Source organism: Gobio gobio (genome assembly GCF_949357685.1).
Source record: "Gobio gobio genome assembly, chromosome: 14".
NCBI lineage: Eukaryota > Metazoa > Chordata > Actinopteri > Cypriniformes > Gobionidae > Gobio > Gobio gobio.
In genome coordinates this window covers 31,876,962-31,904,728 of record NC_137107.1, presented here as the reverse complement: position 1 = coordinate 31,904,728, position 27,767 = coordinate 31,876,962, and the positions used below count along the sequence as shown (strand labels likewise).

General features: G+C 37.5%; 1 protein-coding gene across 1 annotated transcript in view; it reads left to right on the top strand.

Annotated features, from left to right (window-relative positions):
- Window positions 1-10,767: 10,767 nt before the first annotated feature.
- LOC307137026 (transmembrane protein 132D) overlaps window positions 10,768-27,767 on the top strand; it is a gene marked incomplete at both ends in the record, with an annotated part of 29,191 nt that continues 12,191 nt past the window's right edge. Inside the window, 4 exons of the mRNA XM_079834506.1 lie at window positions 10,768-10,810; window positions 14,815-15,688; window positions 23,141-23,287; window positions 27,589-27,763. Of these exons, the coding sequence (XP_079690632.1) occupies window positions 10,768-10,810; window positions 14,815-15,688; window positions 23,141-23,287; window positions 27,589-27,763 (1,239 nt within the window). The remainder of the gene's footprint in view (window positions 10,811-14,814; window positions 15,689-23,140; window positions 23,288-27,588; window positions 27,764-27,767) is intronic.

Below are 27,767 nucleotides of genomic sequence, written 5' to 3'. Positions count from 1 at the left end.
TTTCAAATCAAAGTGCTGGATTTTGAGCGAAATATTTAATCTCATAGATTTTAATGTTTGGTATAGCATTTGGTGATAAAAACGATTCAGAAGCACTTCAAATATGGCCTGACATTGTCCATCAAATAGCAGTAAATGCTAACCTCCAGACCATATCAAGTGCATTAGTCCGAAACACAAAAAGAACCACAATATAATGACATATTTACATTTAAAAGCATTTATAGAAAGATGGGCAATGTGCAAAAACACATTACTGACCAGGACGGTCTATGAGCAAATCCTTTTAAACATTGCTGTGGCCTTCATATAAACTCAGTAAGTACAGTAGCCTAAATTACCTACATCTGATGTCTCCATACATCAGTCTTTGCCAAGTATTCTCCCTTTTGCTTGCTGTAAGATCCCCCTATCCCGTGTTTATCACGAGAATGACTTTGAAGTTATAAAAATGCTATGGAAAGTTTCTGTATTTGCCTTTCAAATCGCACAATCGGTGTGTTTTGGTGAATGACGCGTGTGTGTGGGTTTTGTGTGTGTGTGTGTGTGTGTGTGTGTGTGTGTGTGTGTGTCCCCTCTGCATCCATGTTCGTGCAACCCCTTAAACAGAAAAGGGACAAATGTTGTTATAAACTTTTGTGATAATGTGACGTGCTGCTAATTACAAGTTGTTTCCTGTTCCTTTCTAAATTCAATAAGGGTGGTGCCGTCTTCTCAAGAAGAAACATTTAAGCAAAGATGGTGTCTTAGTGACTTTCTGAAGGGCCGGTTCACATAGAACGCGTTTTTGTTTTCCAATGTTACATATTACATTGAACGTATTTTATCAGCGTTGGCGTGTTTTTTTGTGTGTTTTTTTAAACGTTGCGTAAGGTTAAACGACACAACGTTTAAACGTTAAAACCCTGCATTTTTTGCCATTCAGTTTTAAACGCAAGAACGCGTTATATGTGAATGTCCCTTAAAAGTTTTTCACTCCAAAGTTCAAATTCTGTCATAATTTACTCATTCTAAAAATGTTACGACTTTCTTTCTTATGTGGAACATGAATGAAGACATTTTGATAAATGTCTCTTTTTTTGTCATACAATGAAAGTAAATGGTAACCAAAACTGTTTGGTTAACAACATTCTTTAAAATATCTTCTTTTATGTTCTGCAGAAGAAAGAAAGTCGCACAGGTTTGGAACAACTTGAGGGTGAGTAAATTATGACATGTTATGAGAACATCACAACATGACGATATATGAGAACATCATCTATAAGCCTAAATGACATATCCTTGCTGCTGTTATCATTGGCTGTTTTTCCTGAGGTCTTTGCTTGCTATGGCAGACAAACTTTCTGTGATAGTCTGCTGAGAACCATAATACACATTCTCAGCTACCAAAATACAGGTTGAATACCCTCAGGCAAAACTACCTATGATAGCTCAGTTGTCTCAAGCTATAATCTAGTTTACATTAAGGGCAAATTCTCTTGCATTAACACGAAACATCTTGCTATACACCTGGAAATGCGAAGTTGAGCCAACATATGGTGGAATCTCAATAATGTGGCTGCCGGTTAGGTTTAGATTGCACTCTTGAATGGTTTGATCCAGGGTAAATACTGTGTGTGTTTGAAAAAAAAAAGAAAAGATTATCTTAAATGTATTTAAGGATTTTAATAATAATAATAATAATAATAAATATATATTATATGACATTCATTTGGGATGAATTAAGTTTATTTCTTCTAGAAGAAAAACATGGAAGGTTCTAATTAATTAATTCATTGAATAATAATAATAATAAATTTGGATAGCCAAAAAGGAATGTATGAAATGTTCAGCTGCCTGTATAGCTTGCAACATCATTTTGCCAAAAGAAAAAGAAATTAAAGCTATTACATATATTTTCATTTAACAGAAATATCTCTATTATTATCATGAATCCCGAGTGTTCGTTTGTGACTGGATGATGTAAGTGTTCATTTCTCGGTTACTCTTTTGTACTCCATTTGTAGATAATTTATAAATGTTTATACTTAATTTACAGACTTTTTTAGTGCTTTAAAATTTAATATTCAACAGTGTAAGTGTTATCCATGGTGTCTTCAAGAAAAGATGCAATTCTGTGTTCGCTCTGTGAATTAAAGAGAAAAAAGAACTTGTTGGTCTATATTTACTGATATGGACAATTGTGTGGCTGTGCATGTGTAGAATTGTGTAAAATATACATTTTCTATGAAAATAAATGTGATATTTTTCAAGATCTGACTTGAACTTTTCATGGCAAATCACATACCAGCATGTCTCCCAACAGCAAACATAACAATTAATTCAGCAACAACCCAGTAGATGGCAGCAGTGACCTCAATATCTCAGTACTTCCCATCAGGCATCATGGGTAAGGTGAGTGAATTAATATTAATATAAGGTGAGTTTTTGGGTGAAGGTTGCACTTTTCTCAACTCTGTCAAAATCTGAGACTTGCGTGCATATATCACATGTAATGAATGACGGGTTCCAAACAGGCAGCAGAACGGGTGATTATTTGTATATATTGTAGAATATAACTGCACGTTCTAACATTATAATGATGTAGTTTATAATGTCAGAAGTCAACTTCTGAGGTGTCATTCTTCTTATTAGCATCATTAAAAATTCAAAGCGCTTATAGAGATATATATTTTTTAAACTGTTGCTGCTTTTTCCATACAAAGACAGTTCATAGTGACCAGCAGAGTCTGTCAAGCAACAGCAACAACAAAAAGTTGTATAAGTATATATATATATATATATACAGTCAAACCTAATTTTTTTTACTAGTGGGTGCAGGACACTATAGTTCATTTATGTTAGTGAGGATAAAGTAAACTGTGACAACAGTGGACTACCAGTAAATTTGGGACCAAAATTATTCCGACACTTTGATCTGACCATGTTTTGCTTAAGTGTTTTTTTCTTTCATTGCTAATGCGACCTTTTACACCACAGACTGAACAAAATAAAGCATTGCTTGGTGATTGGTTGACACAATAACCCCTTTGAGGTTTGGAAACAACATAAGGCAGACAGACAGAACTCAAATTTTTAGGTGAAATACCCCTTTCAAAAGACCGCTGAGAGGAAAGGAAAGTGCCCGAGTCTGCCGCAGAGGTTTCAGCGGAATAGGCTGTATCGAAATGCAAGAGGATGAAGTGCAGGCCAGCCCTGCCTAGAGAAAAAAAAAGGAGGAGAGCGAGAAATGATTATGCTCGTATATCACAGCACTAGGCTTCTCTTGCTCTTGGCTCGGCTCTCGTTCCATTCAGGAATGAGCTGTAATGATCCCGGGGGGCCCTGGGCCAATGGATGTTTAAAATTCTCTCCGGCTTTGACCTCTCGATCAACGCCTTCTTTTAACAAGGGCCCTGAGCGGGGACACAGGCGCCCATTCATCTTCCTGCTGCTTTTTCGTGAATATTTCAGAGGCTGTAAAGCAGCTCCTTTTCAGAGAGCAGTGTCTTACTGACCCCTGAATGACAGAGGTGTGTTCAATAGCAGGTAACTCATTGGATGGGTCAGGGTTGGACACAACGGCGTGCATTTTTCATCGTCTTCATGAATATGTTTTGACTGAGTCGTCTGGGATGGGAGAGTCTCCTTATATGAACCACAGTGTCCATGCTGAGACTATGTGTACACTTAAGAGGCATTGTTCGCAATTACTGTAAACTACAGCTCCACTTGAAAGGAATACGCCTGCCTCATCCCACCTAAGATCTGAATGGGAATTTGCACGGCTTACCTTTTCTAAAACTATAATAACATTCAGCAAATTTACAGCTATCAAAAAGTGTCCGTGGAAGCAAGCCGAGTTCACAACCCATTCCTGAGGGAAGGTGTAGAACGACATTGCAGGTTAGCAGTAACTTATCTCTCCATCCTGTAGGGAGCAGAGTGATATACATCCACGACACGCACTGCAGAGCGCATTCATTCATCACCTGCATAGAAATTCAACTCACACTGAGCAAGAGCACCTCTGCTCAACTTTATCCATAGATCAACGTCACAAAGGCTTTGACTGAGGCTCCCAAACTCTCCTACTTTTCCAAAGGGTTCCCACTGCTCCGGTTGATGGACGTCTATGCCGTTTGCTAAAAGTGATTCATTTGTAGTTTTATGACTTCAGCTCTGACTATTTCCTCGAACTTGGGTGATTTTTAACAATTGTGAGTTTGTTAGCATAGCATTAAACATACAACTTACTTTTTCTTAAAGAGGCAGAGCAGCGGTTTTACCCAATTCTGCCCTCAACATAGAAAAGTTTTAAGCAAGTTTTCTTATCATACAGCATATTGGCAGTGACATCTCAGAATTTGATTTATGTGTGAAGGGTGGTGTATAATCATTTAGTGACATGGAGTCAGTTGTGGGGTTTGTGAGATTGAGATACATGCGGTCATTGTGGTATATTTCATTCTCTAAGTAGGTTTACTGTCATTCTGTGTTACTGTGGCAACCTATCATCACACGATCCTCATCAAGATAAAAAGCTCAAGTAAATTGTAGTGCAGCTGATGCGCTTTGTTCGCGAGGAACAAAATTCTTAATGGAATAGGTCGTCAAAATGGGTCAAACTCACTGGCGGGTCAGTTTACTGACCACCATTTCATATTATTGCAACTAAGCTGTTGTTCACCTTTGAGTATCACGGCTGTGGTCTGTCTCACACTGCTAACATCTGGACATCTGAGCAGATGGGACTGATATGATAATAGTATGTAAACTGGGCCATGGGGGAAATTCATTTTCAAAAGCACTCCAGCAAAGGCATTGCAACTGGAGTGATCTACTAGTAGCTGAATTGATTAAAATCCAGATGAAATGCAGCTGCATGTTGAGATTCACAAGCTAAGTGCATAATATCCATTGCATAACTCTTTACCTTTGCACAAGGTGGTAACTTTTAAAACGAGCCTGCTCTTACAGAGGGCTGCCTTTTGATTTATACTTTGCATTAACGGTTGTTACTGTGTGTCCTTGCAGAGGAATTTGTGGCACTTATCAAAGAGCAGGACATAAAATCGTGCTTTGTACTGGTGAAAGACATCATCAAGCACTACAAAGCAGCAACGGTACAGGTTATACTGTGTTCTGACTGACAGGAGATTGATGACGCTCCCTTTAGTGAGATCTTCTTTAGTCAGAAATCACAGAGAGTTTATTCATTCACACTCACTCTGAATATAAAGTGAAAAGCTAACGTACATCTTTTGGGGAATATATAAACTAACATGTCATAATGATGCATTGACTTCTACCGAAAAGATATTTCAATATGTGTCACACGGGTAAGTTGTTTCAAGGGCTATACATCAGTGACTAAGCATTTGAGTCAAACATCCAATTACAGTGGTTTTCAAAAACCTACTTCAAAATTTTATTTAGTTGTTAAATTTGACATTGTTGTTGTTAATTTTAGCCTAATTGTTTCCCAGAATCAACCTCAAACGTTTCAATTTTCATGTAAGCTAAATTTTCCACAAAAAAAGAGAAAATAAGCTAAATATAAATGCTAGCCTATATATCACAAAGTATGAATTTTCAGTATTTAAAAGCTTTATTTTTTTCTCAATGGGATGAAGTTCTAAATGCTGTTAAGGCTTTTCTCTGTGGTCATGGATGGAGCGCGAATGTCACGTGACGCCATGGTAGGGGGTGCTAACCAAAAGGTGTAGTCGATTGTGTTTGTGTGTGTGTGTGTGTGTGTGTGTGTCTTTAAAAAAAATTAATCCGCAAAATGATATTTAACTTTCATGCATAGTGGTCACTGCAGTGGAAAAAGCATTTTCATGAGTTTTGATGGCATAGTTGCACATCAACCTCTACAGTGGACCCTTGTGCATCATCCTATACATTGCCACCAAGTGGCAAGCTGTTGTATATCTATTTTTTCCCCCTCCAAACCAAGATGGCCAATGGCCAGTCAGAAATGGCAAGTTGCTCCGGAATATCCATCCATTCCTTCTATCCTAGGTGATACAGTGGCTAAATTAACCAAAAATAAAGCTTCAACTTCTGATGATTGTAAACAGCACAGCAGTAATGACTTTATGAACTTCTTCACATGTAAGATTGATAATATTAGGAAATTTTTTTTAACCATGCAGCCGTCTAATACAGCATCACATCAGAGCATTGTAGTGTCACTGAGGAAAAATTACACTCATTCACTGCTATAGGAGAAGAAGAATTGGCTAAACTCGTTAAATCATCAAAATCGACAACATGTATGCTCGACCCTATACCGACTAGGCTAAAAGAGATGCTACCAGAGGTCATAGATCCTCTTCTTAATATCATTAATTCATCTTTGTCATTAGGATATGTACCGAAAACTTTTAAGTTGGCTATTATTAAACCACTTATTAAAAAAACGCAACTTGATCCTACAGATTTAGTCAATTATAGACCAATCTCAAATCTACCCTTTCTGTCAAAAATACTTGAAAAGGCAGTGTCTTCACAATTATGTTCCTTTTTAGAAAGAAATGGTATCTGTGAGGATTTCCAGTCAGGATTTAGACCGTATCATAGCACTGAGACTGCTCTCGTCAGAGTTACAAATGATTTGCTCTTATCATCCGATCGTGGCTGTATCTCTCTATTAGTGTTACTCGATCTTAGCGCTGCATTTGATACTATCGACCACAACATTCTTTTGAATAGACTCGAAAATTATGTAGGTATTAGTGGAATTGCATTATCATGGTTTAAATCATACCTATGCGACCGTTATCAGTTTGTAGTAGTAAATGAAGATATGTCACACCGATCGCAAGTTCAGTATGGAGTACCACAAGGCTCAGTGCTAGGACCGCTACTTTTCACCCTGTACATGCTACCACTGGGAGATATCATTAGGAAGCATGGCGTTAGTTTTCATTGTTATGCTGACGATACTCAGCTCTATATTTCTTCACGCCCTGAAGAAACTTACCAATTCACAAGATTAACGGAATGCATAGCTGATATAAAACATTGGATGACTGGTAATTTCCTGCAACTCAATTCAGAAAAAACTGAATTTTTAATTATTGGACAAAAAAGCTCCACAAGTAGTAACCTAGAATACTGTCTAACACTTGATGGCTGTTCTGTCAAGTCCTCGTCGTCAGTGAGGAACCTGGGTGTGCTCTTTGATACCAATCTTTCGTTTGAAAGCCACGTTTCTAGCATCTGTAAAACTGCTTTCTACCATCTTAAAAATATATCTAAATTACGGCACATGCTCTCAATGCAAAATGCTGAACAGTTAGTTCATGCGTTCATGACCTCAAGGTTAGATTATTGTAATGCTCTACTGGGTGGTTGCCCTGCTCGCTTAATAAATAAACTCCAGCTGGTCCAAAACGCAGCAGCTCGAGTTCTTACTAGAACCAGGAAGTATGACCATATTAGCCCAGTTCTGTCAACACTGCACTGGCTGCCTATTAAACATCGCATAAATTTTAAAATCTTACTTATTACTTACAAAGCACTAAATGGTTTAGCTCCCCAATACTTGAGCGAGCTCTTAACATATTATACTCCATCACGTCTACTGCGGTCTCAAAATTCTGGCCAGTTGATCATACCGAGAATATCCAAATCAACTGCAGGCGGTCGATCGTTTTCCTATTTAGCACCTAAACTCTGGAACAGTCTTCCTAACATTGTTCGGGAAGCAGACACACTCTGTCAGTTTAGATCTAGACTAAAAACACATCTCTTTACTGTGGCATACACATAAAACACTTTTTCAATGAAATGATTGTTAGGCTGCATTAACTAGGTCAGCCGGAACCGGGAACACTTCCCATAACACCTGATGTACTCGTTACATCATCAGAAGAATGGCATCTATGCTAATGATAGTCTCTCTGTTTTATCCCGAGGTTTACTGCAGTCAGCCGGATCCGGGCCGTATCCAGTTCAGATGGTGGACCTGCGCCCAGAGAAGACCAACACAGGACCCCGAAGTGTCTGGGAGACCGTGATTAGACTCCCCCTGCAATTGCCTCATCGACACGGCATCTCAATAAACCCGTCTCTGCCGTGTTGACTCAGATTGTTCGAATATTACAATTAAATAATACTTAAATCGATATGTCATCCTCAATAAACCCGTCTCCAGCGTGTTGCCTCCGATCATTCGAATATTGCACTTTAATAATTATTTAATCAACATCATCCTCAATAAACCCGTCTCCAGCATGTTGCCCCCGGTCCCTCGAATATTCTGATCTATTATGACCTCCGAGCTGTAAAACTGCCAGAATAATAATAATAATACGCTGTTTGTTAATTGGCCAGAGGAGAACTGGCACCCCGACTGAGCCTGGTTTCTCCCAAGGTTTATTTTTCTCCATTAGGTCACCTAATGGGGTTTTGGTTTCCTTGCCACTGTTGCCTCTGGCTTGGCGTGCTCAGTTGGGGACACTAAATTTTTCAACTAAACATCGAAATACATCTAAATAATAAACTAAATTAACCATTTAAACTAAATTACTGATCAAATTATTGATCTAAAGCCCACACTGTCACTGTATGATACTTGAAATTTTTCCAGAATGGCTATACAGCTGAATAAAATTATGCTGCATTATTTTCCTGTTTAACACTGTAAAGCTGCTTTGAAACAATCTACATTGTTAAAAGCGCTATATAAATAAAGTTGACTTGACTTGACTCTTGCAGGTAAACATATTTTTGTAGCATCAAGCAATATCTAATGAGTCATATCATAGTTACATTTTCAAATATTGATTTTAGATTGGGAGAAAATTTTGATGAACCATCTGTCCACTATAGTGGACATTATGCATCAATAGCTATATTTCAGCTACAATTCATATTATTACTGTGACACTGACTGTTTTTGAAAATACTTCATCTGCAGTAACTTTTTTTGACAGCAAATAAATGTATTTGTGTTATTAGAATGTAATTAGAAATGTAATTTGCATTAACATCAAAAAAATTATGTGATTACGTAATGTATTTGACTTGTAATGCATTACTTTACTATTTACATCACAAAGTAATCTGATTACGTAGTGCACGTTACTTGTAATGTGTTACTTTAGTCGTTAGATCAAAAAGTAATCTGATTATGTAATGCACGTTACTTGTGGTGCATTACTTGTAACATCAAAAAGAATTCTGATTACGTAACGCACATTACTTGTAATGCATTACTTGTAAGATCAAAAAGTAATCTGTTTACGCAATGCATGTTGCTTGTACTTTAACCGTTAGATCAAAGAGTAATCTGCTTACATAATGCATGTTCAATTTTATTGATTGGTTTGTTAAATACACACAATATTGCCGTGTTATTACTTTATTAAGGTTAATAGAGTATATCTTGGGTTTAAACCATAATGCATGCTGCCCACTCTAGTGGACATCTGAACATCTCTTTGTATAAAAGAGTACAAAGTATATAAAAAAAATACTTTTCAAATCTTGTTTCTCATGCCCTAAGAGCAATAAAACACACATAGGGGGGGAAAAAATCCTGATTGAGATTATCATCATTCGTGCATGAAAGGGTTAATTATATGATATTTTATTGTATTTCAAATAGATCCTGTACAACATAATAAAAAGTCGCAGTAACCATGATAAAGTCGTGACAAATTTTGAGACAATTGTCAAGGCTGGGCTGTTATAGGTTCCAGTTATAGCTATTGTTATATTCCAGTTATAGGTTCCATTGTTTGACAATTTAGTGTAACAAAATGCCCGTAAAGTGTATTTCTTTCCTATGGGGCCTGGCACCAACAATGGAAATGTTAAAACTGAGGTATGTGTCTACAATCTACAGTAGGCAATTCATTACTTTCACCAGAGTAAAACGTGTGAATTAGCCTCGCGCACTCCACAATTTGCACAAGTTCAACGTGTAACACTTATTTATTTAAATGAACAACTTAAAGCAAACTTTTACTTACGTTATGTCACGCTGCGCTGGCCTGCCTTTATTGAGAATGTCCAGTTTCCCTGAGCGTAGCTGAAGTGTGCTTTAGCTTACGACTACTTTGACCGTCAACAGTGGGCTTGCGCGCTACACCACATCACTCATCTAAAGCGACTGAAGTGTTTGTGAGCTGCCTGCACAACACACCTGCTGAACAACCGGACACAATGTTTAAGTAAAACAATATTATTTACATATTTTTAGTCTTATACCCCACAGTTTACGCTTGGATCATTTACATTTACGCAACCGTATAGCCTACCATGCAACAACTAGGCTACCTATGCCTACTTTATTCCTAACAATAAGTAAACATTGCATGCTGTAAAATGTTAAAATGGACTGTCGCTTGTTTAAGGATCATAGCCTATTTTAAGTAAGATGTTGCTTATTGTCGGTTCACATGCCAGTGAAGAGAACATTGACAGGCGAGATTGACACATGTATTTCACTTGCAGAGGATTACGCTCGTGACATCTAATCGTTCAGACTCAGATGAATTTGAGGTCCAGAAACAGCAGCACGTGAATCGGTACAGCGCAAAGCTTTAACTTTTACATGTTTTTGTTTCTTTCAAACTCTTCAATGATCCAGCTTGAGGCTGGTTTTATACATTGACATCTCTTTTTTACTTTCATGTGAGGGCAGCATGGTCACTTTCTTTCCTTGATTTTTTCTTTCTTTTTTTACTGTATTTCTTTTTTTAAAGGAATGAATTAGAGGAATAAAGTAATTTAGGCTCCAGTTTGGACTGATTTGTGCAGACGAGCACAATGTTGTCGATGGTTATAGCGTTGTGTCTATCCTGTGGAGAAGGTAAGACCTCTCACATGCTGAACATTTCTATATAATTTCATATCATATAATGCATCAGACTATGCAGGACTTTATTGCAATTGTTCAGCTACAAATAGCCATGTCTTCTCATTTATCATGGATGATTTCAGAATAAGAGAAAGACCTCTGAAAAAGTGTGCATTAATATCAGTTATTTGCATATTTAAATTGTAACCTGAGTTGTGAACTTTATTGGATGTAACTTTTTGTAAGTGCACTTAAGCAAGCATCAGCTGAGCACATTAATATAAATGTTACTTTGGCTATGAATATTGCTTTGCATAAAAAGTAAATATAGATTTAATAACAAGTTGCTTATATAATTAATCGCAGAATGCAAATAGCTGCTTAGTTATTACTTTAAGTGGATTATTCAATAGTGGATTTCAAACTTGATCACAGTTGTTTTGAAGTCTGTGCCATGATTTTTAATAGTGCAACTGAGAGTAGGAAAATTTTCATCAATTGTCTTGATTCACATTGAATAAAACCCTTCTTGAAAAGCTCCTAATTTGAAAATGATATGCTGTGGAGTTTTTAGTAATGCCAAAAGCAGCAATTTAAAATGAGAGAGTCTGACAAATAGGCTTGTCATCAGTGCAGAGGCTCAGTCCTAGTTTGAGCTGTGCAAACATGTTTGGTCTAATGTTCTTAGACACTGCACTGACACTAGTCCTTTTCCCCCCCTCGGGCTCAGCCATTAACCTACTTTGAAACATCACTTTCACACATGAGATTCCTAGTCTGAGATTCAAATATACTGTATCGTTTATTTGACTCCTATTTTTAGTCAATTGGATTCCAGTAGGATGATTTATCGCATGGATTAACGTCATGTAGGTTGCTAGACAGCGATAACCTGTTTAGCAGACTGGAAATTAAAGCCACATTAAAGACATTATCAGTAGATTATTTACTTATTACTTTTCTTTACTGAACTTTAATGTCAGTTCGATTTGTTATAGTGTACCGAAAACATAAATTAAGGTAGATTTGATTTCCTTACTATCTGACAGAAGTGAGGGGTTGTCTATAAATTCACACAATATGCTATATTTTATCACCCCAGGGATCTGCTCTAAGAACTCTCTGCTTAGTGCTTTGACCTTATTTATATGTTCTTCTTTTAATTGGAAGTTTATCACCTTCAAGTGTCATCTTGTGAGTTGTGCATGGAAGCTTTTATACACTATTTACAGCGTCTGTTATACTAACAACTATTCCAGGTACACATACAGTGTCAGGTGTGTAAGGTCAAATGCAAGCAGATAAAACCACTTGCAAGCTAAAAACTACAAAAGCTTTTATTTAGAGGCCAACAAGTGCAAAGAAAAATGACACTCTCTGGGTACCCCTTTAGCCATTTCCGTCACTTTTTTGGCAATTTGTCATATTTTCTAGTTTATTATATTACATATTTTTATTAATATAGCATGCCGGCTCTTCTAGAGTGTAAAACAGCATTGGCTTTGGCTATACAGCAAAATCAAGTCTCTTTTATACGATCTGTCCTGTGACAGATGGGTTTGGCTCAACTATGCTCAGATTAAGAGAAAACTGAGTGTGAAAAATCAAATCAATCAAAAATTCTATCACAACACAATTCCACGAAACTCTGAAGCCTTTTTTCTCAGTTTAAGTGTTAGCATAATTAACACTAGCCTCTATTCGGATACCTTATATAATGTAAATGCAATATGTGCAGTATTTTAGCAGAATGTATATTTAAATACATACAAATATAATCAAGGTTTTCTCTAAAGCCCCGTTTCCACCAAAATTACCCGGAACAATTTGTCCCAGGAACTTTTTTTCCCCCAGACCTATTGCTGTCTTTCATCGCGGTCTAAAGTACTGTGAAGATTAGTCCGGTGACGTGGAACTGCGCATGACTTTCCACTTCCCACTGGATTTCGTCCTCCGCATATAAACTTAATAAAGCCTGAACCTCGTCATCGGTCCATTCTTTAAACTCCATTGTTGATTCGAATAGCAAACAACTCTTACTGCACGCACCGCAACAGACTTTTAGGTTGAAATAAAATGCTGTGTGAGAACTCAACCAATTTGCATGTTTAGCGCCCAAGTCCCAGCCCCGAAAGTTCCTGAACTTTGAATAAGTTCTACCTCACAAGCAGGGACGTTTTGAGGGGGAAATTTTTACCCGGAACTTAAAGGGATAGTTCACCCAAAAACGAAAATTAGCCCATAATTTACTCACCCTCAAGTCATCCTAGGTGTATATGACATTCTTCTTTCAGACGAATAAAATCGGAGTTATATTACAAAAGTCCAGGCTAATCCAAGCATTAGAATTGGATTCATAGTTGCTCTGTTTTTGAAGTCCATAAAAAATGCATCTGTCCTTCAATTAATGTGCTCCACGCGGCTCCGGGTTGTTAATAAAGGCCTTCTGAAGCGAATCAATGCGTTTGTGTAAGAAAATATCCATATTTAAAACATTATCAAGTAAACTTTCAGCCGACCAAAAACAGGGCAACAATGAATCAAATTCTAATGCTTGGATTAGCCTGGACTTTTGTAAAATAACTCTGATTTTATTCGTCTGAAAGAAGAATGTCATATACACCTAGGATGACTTGGGGGTGAGTAAATTATGGGCTAATTTTCATTTTTGGGTGAACTATCCCTTTGATTTAGACCCTTGTTCCTGCGGTCGAAACACAAAGAGTACCACCCCAAAGTCCCTAGTTCCTGGGGAAAGTTCCTGCGATGGTAAAACGTAGCTAAATTGTTGTGATTTGTTGTTGGCTCACTAGAAGGATTTTCTTTTAGGAATAGCAATCACATTCACGTATGACACACGAACCAGCATTTGACAAACTCCTCCAAAAACGCACAGCATGTCAAGATCAACCTTCAGCTTTTCATTGCTGCACTTTAGCAATCAGAAGGCAGTGTAGCCCTTGCAGCCTGTCAAAAGGTAAAGGTTAAAGCATCTCCCAGATGAGTGATTTGACAAGCTGCTTGTCTGGACACACAGTACACCTGATCAGAGTGATGTTGACTATTTTTGCCTCCCCCTGCGTTGCTTCATTCCAAATCATCTAGCACCAACAGGGGAAATGTTGTGTTTTTTGCTATTGAAATAACACAAATATTTTGTGGGCTTGACATCTATGGAAATGTTTTCTGAAAAGATTATTACTAAAGATTAGACTAGCACACTGGCTAGAGGTTCAAACAGCAACAGAATGGCAGGTTTTTGCTGACAGGTTTAGACCAATCGTTTTTTCTTTGAATGAGGAAGGAATACCACATAGAAAATGACTTCTCCAAAATACAACTCTTCAATGTAGCAATTGCAAGAGCACTGAGGTATAGCTGTCTAGAAACATAAAAAGCATTTTGATAGCATATTTACCAACCATAATATTCTATGAAAATAACCTTGCTTTTATAGCGTTTTTGAATGAAAGGTTTTAATAGTACAGCTCCCTATATAACAGAACAATCATTCACAACTGGTAGGTTGTGATTCAAACATGCATTTCAGATCTGTTCTGAAAGGAAGGAATGCAAATAATACATTGGAAATAACATTAATCATACAAAATAAGGATAGCAAAATAGATTAACTGAAATGAGTTGGAATATTCTAAAGAAAACTTTGAAAGGTATAAGGTATGGCCTCAAATGCAATGGAGATAAACATGTGTCATTTATTTTTTTAGTTTTTTGTGCCAACCAAAATGTTTTTGTGCAAAAAAAATTTGTCTGCCAAGAGTATAAAACCATTGAAATTAATGTGGTATTGTAAACAATTATGGTATTGGTGTTGGGTCGCTACTTGATGTTCAAATTAGGTCCCTGAAACAAAACCAATTTAAAATTGAATATGCACTGTAGAGTCCAGTATAGGGTCATGTGATGTGTACAACATCTACTGGAAAATACCATTAATTCTTCATAGGTAGGTCTTTCTGTTATGCTAATCTAATTTGATTCATTGTGTCCTCAAGGAATGAAGGTTGTGGAATTGTCAGATGACCCAAGTTCCCTGTCCTCTCTCACCGTTCTTCCAAGTGTGAACATTCAAATCATCAATGCAGACTACCTCCTCCTCAGAGAGACAAGTCAGGATGCAATGGACAACTCCAGCCTGCAGGCACAAAGGCAACCTTTCATCCTCACTGGACTGAATGGCCAGCCGGCAATCAATGTCAGCTATGGTCCCATGTCTTTGGAGCAGTCTGTACCACTGCATATGATCCACACTGGCCCCAGGATTCGACCGTTTATTCTGGCCCGTCAAGTACGATCATCTACACCTGCCTTGTATGTGTTGTTTTATGCGACCAGTAATAGGGACGATATAAGCGAGGGGGCTATCCAAAACATCCCAGGGCAGAATGAAGCAGGGCACGTTTGTGTTACAGCATACGCCTTCTGGGAATCCAGGGAGGTCAGGGACAGCTGCTCCATCTCGGCAGATGGTGGCTTCTGCTTGGTGCACCTGAAGCCTGAGCCAGCGTGGTTCAACCCTGGAGGAGGCCGGTCGAGTTGGGAGCAGAGAGGTGATCAAAGAGGAAATGTTGCTGAACTTTACTACCAGATTAGACCCAGTCCCAGTGGACAGTGTGTCCCGCAAGAGAGCAAAATAAGAAAGGGTCCACAGCATGGTGACCTGGGACGGCAGATCTATGGAACCTCCATGAAGAGGATTGGGACTGTAAACCTCCTGCGATCACCTCCAGGAAACCCTACGTTTATGCGCTTGCGTCTCGGCGGAGCCGTAATCATCCAGACGTCCTCGAAACCACTGAAGACCACAGACACCGCCACTTTCTACGTCTTCCTATCAAGTACATCACCAGTTGAACATTTCATACTCAGGTAGGTTGATGTCATCTTATCTGGCAATTTTGCTTGAAGGGATAGTTACCCAAAAACTATTTACTCATCTTCATGTTGGTCCAAACCTGTATGAATTACTTTCTTCTTTTGATATTTTGAACTCTTTTTGCCCGTCAGTGGGGTCCAAATTTGGTCCAAACATTTTCATTTTTTTGTTGATCTATCCCTTTAATGAGAGTAGGTGCATGTATTTTAAATAAAAGAAAATTGCTTTACTACAAAGTATAGCATAAACAAGTGACTGATAGATTTAACCTGACTTTTAGGCTATAATCATTTCACATGCTGCTATCTGGAACTCTGCAAAAAATAAATAATCCGTACACATAATGCAATGTAAAGAAATTGGATTTACTCTTTTCAGGATTATATGGTTTTGTCAGATGGCACAACAAACGTCAACTGTTTTCCTGGAAGAGACTTTTGGTCAGGCTAAAATACGATGAAAAGGAGTTGCGTTGAGGATTGAGATGTCCCATTTGGATGAGAAGTGTGGCCAACAGATGTGTCAAATGCCCTAGAAGCTTAGCCTATATTTAACAAAGTATGCAACACTACAGTCATGCCACTTTATAACCAAGAGAATGTAACGGTCCCACTCAGTATACAGATTACCAGAATGTAATAACCTTGTGCCGGCTCAATTCACTTTTCCAACTGGAGGAGCTTCAAGGGCACTCTTCCATAAATGGCAAAATAATGGGGAAATTATTTGGTTGCATTCATTTCTTAACATTGCATTGTTTGTGTGGCTTCTCTCCCCATAAATAATGCATCAACTTAATGGAGCAAGAAAACAAATACCTAATAACTACTTGAGTCCTTTGGGCAGAAGTGTACATATTACAGCGAGAGCTCTATCGTACAAAAACACACAGTGCAATCAATTTTTTCTAAGTCTAAACCCACATCAATGTAGAAAGAACACATAAATGAGTGAAATTGCTATTATAGTTTTTTTGGACTAAAGGTACTATTCTTTCCTGTGTTGACAAAACTGTTGTTTTTCTTAGAAGTTTGTTTGCATTTGTTTTGAAGGAAAATGTCCTCAAGAACTGATGAGGTAAATTGGATTCTGACTCATATTGTAAGTAAATAGAGTAGTTGAATTTAGATTTTCTTTTGACAATATGGTTAGATTTGAGACTTTGGGTGCTTTCAGACTTGGTTCGATTGCCTGCTACAAACTTGAGTTTGATTGCTCTCCCTGCCCCGCTGGATTGTGTTCACATTACATGGGGTTCACATTATGGGTGTATCACATTATATATATTATTATTGCGGTCCAAATCGTGGTGCGTTTGCTTAATCAAAGCAGCAGCTTTTTACCCCGTTACATGGTAATGACGATGCAGGAGAAGTGTTGCTCACCTCACATTTATATTTTGGTTTTTGAACCTTTGGTTTTGGTGTCAGCACATAATGGCACTTGCGTAAATCTGCCGCGAATATACTGCAAATTTTCTAAAGAACGCAGGAGTCAGTTTCTGCTAAAGGCTAGCATAAATATAGTGAGTGAGAACACACAGTTTTATTGAATTAAACGTCATCAATAGTGGCTCACTTTCGCAATTTAGTACAATTTCGTTCATATCTGCAGTGAACTGTACTGTAGTTTGCATTTTTGATGCAGACTCGGGTACAGTACGCAGGTGCTCATTCGAGTTCGCAAAGCAGCATTCACATCATCCAAATGAACCAAACTCTGGTGTCAATCGAACCTGGTGTGAAATCTCCCTTTGATTTGTGCTGATTATTTTGGGAAGTTGAGAAACCCTGCTTCTGGTCTGAGATATACATTTGACCAGCAGCTGAGCCCCATATACCACCTGAGCCCCCAATATCCTTGCAGCTCTTCGTTCAGCTCTGAAAGGGTTTACTTTGCCCCCGGCCCTGACTCAAATGGACATTCGCTTTCAGTGTTAGCAGTAAAGGGAGGTAAAGGTTGGTATCCCGAAGAGATTGATTTTATCCGGGGAAAAATCTCTGCCCCACTTCACTACTCTCTCCAAGATTGAGTTCAGACCCCTGAGGTTATGATAGATAATCCACACACTGATTGAAAATTAGTGAAGTCTTTAACCCTTCAGAGATTTGCTCTCTTTTCACCAGAAAGTTATTTCAACTGGAGGCTATCTAGACTACATTGTCTAGCTCAGGCTCTCATCAGACATCACAAGTTATGAAGTGTCGTGTGCTGTGCAGCACAACAAACGTTATTTCTAATATGCCAACAGAAAAAAAAAATCATTTGGAAATTTACACCACACAGAGTACACAGGGCACAAACAGTTATTATTGTTTTGTAGAACCGTGTTTGTTCTATCAAAACTATTATATTCTATTACGCTATAATCTATGAATAATGTCATTTTTTTAATAGTATAATTTATTAATGAATGCAATGAAGTGGTTATTTTTCTATTCTGCTTAATGGATTATTCATATAGATCTACAGCATATAGTTAGAAAAGTTTTTTTTCTAGCATATATTTGAATATATTATTGACTATTTTACCCAAACATTATATAATAGGTATTATATACGTAATATTACTCAATAATGAACATTATTATGAAATTGTTCTGTTTCTATTGATTTCTACTCATTAAAATACATTATAAATGTTTTGTTTTAAATTTTTTCTTTAAAAATATTCATTAATATTGTTTTATATAATATTGCTCATTTTCATCCCTATTTATCAAACTATTATTGTAAATTTAATCAAAATATTTTCTATAAATATGTATATATTTTAACAAACTCTTTATCCGTTAAGCATTAGATAATATTTTTTAGTATTAAAAAATTTCTTATTCATTAATATTTAGAAGTGATACTATTCTACTGTCTAACAGATCATTAATGTTCATTTATGTAGATAAATGTTTTGTTTCATTCATATTTCAATAGACACAAAATCGGTTAATCTATTAAGCGTTGCATTTCACATATAATATTACTTATTATTCTATTCTATTCTATTCTATTCTATTCTATTCTATTCTATTCTATTCTATTCTATTCTATTCTATTCTATTCTATTCTATTCTATTCTATTCTATTCTATTCTATTCTATTCTATTCTATTCTATTCTATCCTACTGGCAGCACCATGCAGCTCCACATCAATATTCGTCTGTCTTTGATTTTGTGTCAGAGATTTATTCCATCAAGATCCTCATTATAGATTTGACTGAATTCTTTTGCCACTCATGCATACAGTGTTTCTTTCCCCGGCAGACCAAAACAGAATGCTCTCTCTCTCTCTCTCATCTCTCTCTCTCTCTCTCTCTCTCCTCTCTCTCTCTCTCTCTCTCTCTCTCTCTCTCTCTCTCTCTCTCTCTCTCTCTCTCTCTCTCTCTCTCTCTCTCTCTCTCTCTCTCTCTCTCTCTCTCTCTCTCTCTCTCTCTCTCTCTCTCTCTCTCTCTCTCTCTCATTGTTTCTCTTCATTTCCCTGGAATTAAAAATGTTTGGATTATCCAACCGAGGGCGTCATCTGTCTCTAAAAATTGCACTCATGCACTGAAGATGATGACAATACAAAATGGGTCAAGACAGACTCTGATCCCTCTCCCTTGAGTCCCAGCGATTGATAAACGTGTAGATGATATCATGTATTTCTGCTCAATACCAGATAAAAGCCCATGTGTATATATCGCACAATGCATTCTGTGAAATAACCATTAGAATGCACATCTGCATGTGTCATTTAATGCACAGGCTCATAGTGCGCATCGCTAATAAATCATTTGAGATCTGCTGCATGACAATATGTTGTTTTTGAGGCAGAATTGAAGTGTGTGCCATGAAACAGAAAAAAAGAGAAATGGATGAGGGGTCTAGGAAAGATAATGCAGTGTGTCACGATGCTGTCAGCCGCTCTCATTCTACTTCTCCCACCGTGACCTGTTTCTTCTCTGGCCACGCTTCCTGAGACGCCGGCACATGTCTGGGAGATTCTCACGTGGCAAGATTCCATGGTCTCTTAAGTCCCATCAGTGGAGAGTAGGGACCGGCGAACTGTCTGGCTGGTGGATAAAGCCGAGAGATACAGTACAGGAAAAAACAGGAGAAAAGAAGCATTTGGCTCTGTCTTTAAACTGAATGGTGGACATGTGGTTGTGTTGGCCCAAGCCAAAGGATACAGAGAGATTAAATTCTCCAGAGCGGCAAACTCACTCTACACCCTTGATGAATACAACATTGTTAAATGTCCAATCACGCTTTCTGCAACAGAGATTGAGCCAAGATTTATAACTGGCAAGTGAAACAGGGAATTGAGAGCCGTGCCGGCTGACCTCAACCCGTGGTTAGCAGGTCTTACAAACAGGATTTATATCTCCTTCGACAGCCATTAACGAGTTTGTACATGCTGTTTGTTTGTTTATTTATTTTTATAAATGTGGGCATGAGTCAGGTTGAATGGAAAGGAATGTCAGTTCAGATGGGCTTGATATGTGTTGATTTTCTGTCCATCAGAAAGGTGAAAGTGTTCCACCTCAACCTTTAAATGCGCAGGTCAGCATCTTTAACACACATGCCCTCTAGCAAACATTCAGTTAGTACTGGACATGTTCATTGTATACACGAATGTTTACTGTGTGAGCCTGTGTGCGTTTTTCCTTTCAGTCAGTTACGTAAAAAGGTAGATAGGGCTCATTTGAATCTGAAAAAGACCTAACTAATTGCTAGGCTATGTTTATGCAACTGGCCCCTGGTCGAGTTTGTACAGTATCTTATTCTGTTCACAAAAAAACAAAAACAAACAGAGCGCACAGTTTTATTTTACTTGATAAAAAGCGGCCAATCACAGTTTGTTTTAACATGCAGATGTAGATTTTGTAATCAGAATTTATCTCCATCCAGAAGTAATACATTCAGATTACTAGATTATTAGAAGCCAGCTATACAGTTCTGCTCATGGACTTCGAGATTATGTGATCAATTGTGCTTCAAATCTGGAAAATTCCTCAAGAGTTCATTACACTACTGTTCAAAAGTACTGTTTGCAGTGACAGTAAATACATTTATAGTTGCAGTCAAAATGATTCAACCCCCTTGACCTGCAAGACATTTTGTTGCCGAGAACCATAAACGCTGTCTGTAAGTGCTTAGACGCTTCCATCACCTCTCTACTGCAATCTCTGCCCATTCCTCGCTTGAAAAGCTTCCAGATCACTGATAACCTTTAGCTTTCTTAATATTCTTCCAAATATTTTCAATGGTATTGAAATCTGAAGACTGTACAGGCCACTCAAGAACATTCTACTGATCCCTGACCAGTAGATTTGGGATGGCTGTCCTTCAGGAAAGTCCATTGGTCATCAAGCTTCAGTCTCTGCACCCGAGGCATCACCATCTTTGCCAAAAGGGCTTGATATTCGCAAATTCACGATGTCCTTCAGCCAAGATTTCCACTTCCTGCAACAGCACAGCGCCCCCACAACAAGACTGGACCACCTCCATGTTTGACCATGGAGAAGGTGTTCTTCAGCTTATAAGCTTTGTCTTTTTTGCACCAGACATACCGCTGATCCAGGGGTCCGTAAAGTTCCAGTTTGGTCACATTACTTCATAAAACATTCTTCCAGAACTCCACAGGTCTATCCAAATGAATGAACATATTGAAGTCTGCTTTTCTTCTTGTTCAAGAGTGGCCATTGTCTAGTGTTCTTCTTATGCTCTGCATTGAAATGTTTTTCCACCTTTCATCTTTTAAGTCTTGGGCAGCGAAGGGTTTTTCAGTTGCTCTGATCAAACATTTTATTCCCCTTAATGATATTGTCCTTTTTCTTCAACACCCTCAAAGGTTTTCTGGTACAACAAATGTTAAACTTATGAATGAGGCTGCCATCTGTGTCTCTAGGAACTTGTAGTGTTTTTGGAAATCTTCTTGAAGCCATAGACTTTCTAATGTAATAAAACAATGGGTTCTCTAAAGCTTTTGTGAGAGCTCTTTTGACTAGGCCATATTTGCTACTCAACTTTAGCACATGCATGGGCTAAATGTATGTACTGTATGTGTAATAGTACAAGCTAATTCAATTTTGTTATAGAGTTTTCAAAGCTTAAAGGTCCCGTTTTTCCTGTTTTTTTGAAGCTTTGATTGTGTTTACAGTGTGCAATATAACATGTGTTCATGTTTCGCGTGTAAAAAAAACACAGTATTTTTCTCACAATTGACTTATCTGTATACCGCTGTCTTCACTGTCCTAAAAACGGCTTGAAAGATTTCCTTATTCTATGAAGTCCCTCCTTCAGAAATACGTAACGAGTTCTGATTGTGCCAGCGGTTCCCGTGTTGTGATTCGACAGCAGCTTAGCGCACGTTGCCTGGAAAGGTCACGCCTCTTACCATAACAGGGAGATGCATGTGCTCAAAATACAGCGTCCCTGACCAAAGAAAGGTGATTTGACTCATATCATACAAATAAGTGACTTTAAAACAGCAGTGTTGAATAGGGGTTGGATAATTACAACAGCTGTATCACCAAAAAAAAAAAAAAAAATCCTACAACTCAAAAGCATTAAATTATATATTGACATTTTCACTTTTAATTAGCCACTAAACTATTACAGATAACAGTTTAAAATGCATGTTTGAGCTGTTTTAACTGAAAGCAACTTGAACTAACATATAATAAAATATTTGTCTGAAGATGCACACCAGTAATATTTTTTTTTCTAAGGCACATTTATAAAGGCTACTTAAATGCCCTAATTGAACTAAGGGCTAATCCTGGCTTAATCTAAGCCCTGTCTGTGAAACCGGGCCTCTATATCTTTAGAAAATCTTAAATTTGTACATTTTTACAGTCTCTGAATCATTTTGATTGCAACTGTATAAGGTTAGAAAAGACTTATTTTATTTCAAATAAATAAATAACTCGTCATTAAATCTGTTCATCAAAGTCTCCAGAAAAAAAGATATCACAGTTTTAAGTGAGTATTCAAATATTAAGCAGCACAACTGTTTCAACATTGATGATACTAAGAAATACTTCTTGAGCATTACTGTAAATCAACATATTAGAATGATTTTTGATTCACATGACACTGAAGACTGGAGTAATGCCTGCTGAAAAATCAGCTTTGCGGTCACAGGAATTAATTCAATTTTAAAATATATTAACATGTAAAACAGTTATTTAACACTTTCAGAATATTTCACTATACTGTATTTTTGATTTTAAAAAATTGTTGACTTGCTGAGCGTAAGAAAACACATTTTCATTTCCTAGTTTTGCCTAATGCAAGTTGTTTAACACCAGCCAGTAAGATTGCAACTGACTATTTCATTCAGCTGTTATTTATTTTTGTGTGCAATATGCTTCAGGCATTCAATAAGCAGACTGTAAGCGTCCGCCTGAGGCTGAGACCTTTCCATTGATATCATCTGTGTGTTTGTGTGTTCTTTCTCATAGAGCCACATCCAGAAAAGGGATGTCATTCAGCACAGCCCGACCCAGCGACGCGCACCTATGGGACATCACTCTGGAACCTGGGAGAGGAAGTGACACCCAAACCATCTCTGTGTCCTGCAAGAAGAAAAGCACATTTGCTAGCAAAAGGCAAGCCCACGCTGCATCCCCCTCGTCGTTCTTAGAAACCACTCAACCGCAGACTCTCCCTAGCTCACATTTCAAAGACATTTCATCGCTAAAAAGCTTTTTCTGCCCTTGCACATTGCCAGATGGGGTCTGTTTCCTCTGAAACTGTGAGAATTAAGTGACAGATTGCAAAATTATTTTTTGATCAAAAAAAAAAAACACTGTAATTTCTTTCTCCCCTCATTGTTCAGGTACTAACAGATGTTCAGGCAACCTGTTTGCCTTTCGCAGGATGGTATTTTGAATGAAAATTAAGAACCATCTTTTTCTGGTTAAAAAGGTGCCATTTAACTGCGTTTACCCTGTACAGACACTTATTAAGCTTCAGAGAAAATCTCGCCACATTGCGATTTCATGATTAATGGCACATATCACTTCTGGTAACGTAGGTATTCATGTGGAAAGCGACTGAAAATAACTTCATAAAAAAAATTGATATCTTTCCATCACCTCAGCTGCTGGTAACCACAGAAAGCGTACAACTCCTCCACTGTTATTAAAAAGAATGAGCTTTGAGTTCATATTACCTCTGTGTATCTAAGCAGGGGAGCGTTAGGCTTGGTTTTCATATAAAGAGTTTCGAGTGTTTTTGGATCCAATTCAAATGCCTCTTGAAAACTCTGAGCATCTTGTTAATAAGAGCCTCCATCTGGGTGTCATATTTCTCTTGGTCTCATCGATTCTTGTTCGGTGTCCATGGCAATGGGTTGTTTTTATTATTGCAGATTATAGTGTGTATCATGTACCGTACCATACTGTAGTAGCATACTATATACAGTATATAGTTCTGCCAATTGTTTTGGTCAATATTGAAGAGCTCCATCAGGCATTTATCATAAATAGTTTCAGATTTACAGGAATCAAACGTGATATTACTCTTGATTTATTATTTAATTTGATTATTTTTAAAGACCCCATTACATTTCAATTGGACTTTTGTGGCTTTTATTCAATGTATGTTAACTTTATAGTCATCTAGTGTACTGGAGTAATTTGGCAAAATAATCTTGTTGCAGATATACACCACTGTTCAAAAGATTGCATCAATAATATTTTCAAAATGTTTTTGAAAGAACTCTCTTACGCTCAACATGGCTGCATTTATTAGATCAAAAATACAGTAAAAACAGTAATACTGTGAAACATTATTACAATTTAAAATAGAATGGTAATTACTCCTGTGATTCTAAAGCTGAATTTTCAGAATCATTTCCCCAGTCTTCAGTGCTTCTTATCAATATTAAAAACAACTGTGTTGCTTAATATTTCAGGGGACAGCATTTATTTGTACTAGAAATCGATTATAACATTATAAATGTCTTTATTGTCACTTTTGATCAATTGAATGCATCTTTGCTGAAAAAAACTTACAATTTAAACATTTAAAAAAGTTATACACTCCAAAATGTCAAACAATAATGGACTAAAATGATTGATTACTCATCATGCGCTTATACGTGTCAGTTCTGTACAATCAAATGCTCTCTAAAATGAAAAACCACCTAATGCTTCCTCTGACTGGCATTAGCAAGTAGCAAATCATGGTTTATAGCTTAGATGAAAACTAAAGACTATTGGCTTTTTAAATAAAAAAAATGGACAAGCCCTTTGATGTGTCCTGCTTCAACTTTTAGTCTCAACAGAAAATCAGTACAGAATAAAATCTCCTGAGCTAAATCCCTTTCAGTTGTTCACTGAATCATGTGATTATATGGTGGTGATTATATTGTCTTTTACGCTATAATAAATCAAACCCTCTACAACACGGGAGTTGTCACCAGCTGCCATTCAGCAAGCGGTATCTCCTGACTACTTTCTCCGGAGCCCTTATTTCCATGTTTTACAGCGACGACCCACTTAACTTTAATCATCCTTGGTGCATCAGTATGTTAGACCAGCTTTAAGACCAGCACGTTCTGCAAGATTAGAACAGAGGTCTCCACATTAACCAGTGAAGAGCCGAATGGAAAGGATTCCACTGCGCTAGGAAACACTTAATGCAGCATATTGATGATGGGACATGACCTGTCACCCCTGATGACTCAACAATGGTCTTTATTGTAACATATATAATAATTAGTGCTGGGCATCGATTAAAAAAAATTAACTAATTAATCAGACTTTTTTCTGTAATTAATCGCGATTAATCGCAAGTTTTTAATATTTTACGTTTTTAATATTTTGATATTGTAATAATTTCAGTTACTCTCCAAATTAATGTATAAACAATTTAAAGACAGCATATTTTAAATATGTGTTGTATTGTCATATTTTTATGAATGAAGGCCAGTATCACTGATACTAAAGTGTCTATGAATCATTAATGACGTTACATTACAGTATAACTGAAAGCTCCCAATTTCAACATTTATTAGGCTTTAAAAAAAACAACTTTTAATTTAAGTGAACTTAAAACAATCTTTACATAAACCCAAAATAATAAATGTTATATTTACCCATTACATTTCCCTGTTATACATATACAGAAATGTAATAGTTTTTTTAACTTTCTTAACTGCATAAATAATAAATTAAATATAGATGAATCATCATTAAAGCTAAAATTTTCTCTGTTCCCGTTGTTCTTTGATGAACATTAAAGGGTTAGTTCACCCAAAAATGAAAATTCTGTCATTAATTACTCACCCTCACGTCGTTCGACACCCGTAAGACCTCCGTTCATATTCGGAACACAAATTAAGATATTTTTGTTGAAAGCTGATAGCTAAGAGAGGCTTCTGATAGGCCTCCATTGGCATTCAGTACACTTATACTCCCAAGACGGATAAAAGGCACTCAAAACATCGTTACAAAGTCCATCTCACCACAGTGACTCTACAATAATCTTACGATGCGACGACAATAGTTTTTGTGCGCAAAAAAAATCAAAATAACACCTTTTTCCAACTTGTTACTGCCTTCCGTGTGTGCCTCCACGACGCATGCGCGAGAATATGACGCAGATCCGGCGTTCGGACAGATGACCCAGAAGTGATTTGTTTACAATCAGAGGAAGACGCGCGTATCTCAGCTGTTGGATTCTACATTGATCGTGCTTTAGGTCTCGGCGTAGTTCTCAAAATGGGGTTAGAGTGTGCATTTCATGGAATCCCGAACCCCGGCGCTACGTCATATTCTCGCGCATGCGTCGTGGAGGCACACGCGGAAGGCAATAACAAGCTGGATAAAGGTGTTATTTAGATTTTTTTTTGCGCACAAAAACTATTGTCGTCGCATCGTAAGATTATTGTAGAGTCACTGTGGTGAGATGGACTTTGTAATGACATTTTAAGTGCCTTTTATCGGTCTTGGGAGTATAACTGTACTGAATGCCAATGGAGGCCTATCTGAAGCCTTTCTCAGCCATCAGCTTTCAACAAAAATATCTTCATTTGTGTTCCGAATATGAACGGAGGTCTTACGGGTCTCGAACGACATAAGGGTGAGTAATTAATGACAGAATTTTCATTTTTGGGTGAACTAACCCTTTAATGACAGGCATCATCAGTGCTACTGTCACTTTAAGAACATCCGCGGATCTCACGCGCTGTCCCGTGCATCTCATTTCCTCACAACTCTTTAAGTTCATTTAAGACGTTATCTACGTTAACTAATTTAAGACTCCTAATATGAGAATACTCAAAATCCTCTGTGTTATTGTTTGTTCAAGAGCAAAAGAGAACTCGATGTGAGCAGGAAACTGACGCGAGTCTATCTATGCGTCGAGTGTGTGTATGTGTGTGTGTGTGTGTGTGTGTGTGTGTGTGTTTGCCCAGCCCTAATAATAATATAACTTTATTGCCATTGAAGACGATATAATCTAAAGATTTGGGGAGTTTTGAATTAAATCTCTAAGGATGTGTCCACTCTGAGACAGACACTTTTCCGTTGCTTTTAAAAATTCCTTTACTGTGAGAGCCACTGCATGCCATATAGAAATGCATGAACCATAAGAAGTTGTAGAAAAGTTTGATTTTGCCTTTCTGTTAGTTATATAAAAGCACTTTATCAAAGCAAATTCCAGCTGAAAGGCACGGTGTGAGCTGAATCATGCTCCTGCAATGAACCTACTGATACGCTCATTAGAATGCTGAGTGTTTTAATGCTACTGAAGAGGATGAGACGCTCCATCTCTCCTGGTGACTGATTGTGCTTTCATTATTAAGATTCCACACCGCCCTCTTTGACTCAATATGTCTTTGATTTTAAGCTACTTGTTGCAAAGATTGGGATGTGACTGTGTCCTGACATTTTATTTTCAGAGGTCTGCTGGAGGTCTTGCAACTGGACTTTGAGACGGAGGAGCAGAGTGACCAATTAGAGAGCCAGATGATCACGTGGCGACTGGAGCTGCCTGGAAACATGATACGGGATGAAGGGACCATGAGGATTTACACTATTCAGAGAGACTATGTGGGAATAGCGCCTCTGATCACGGTTG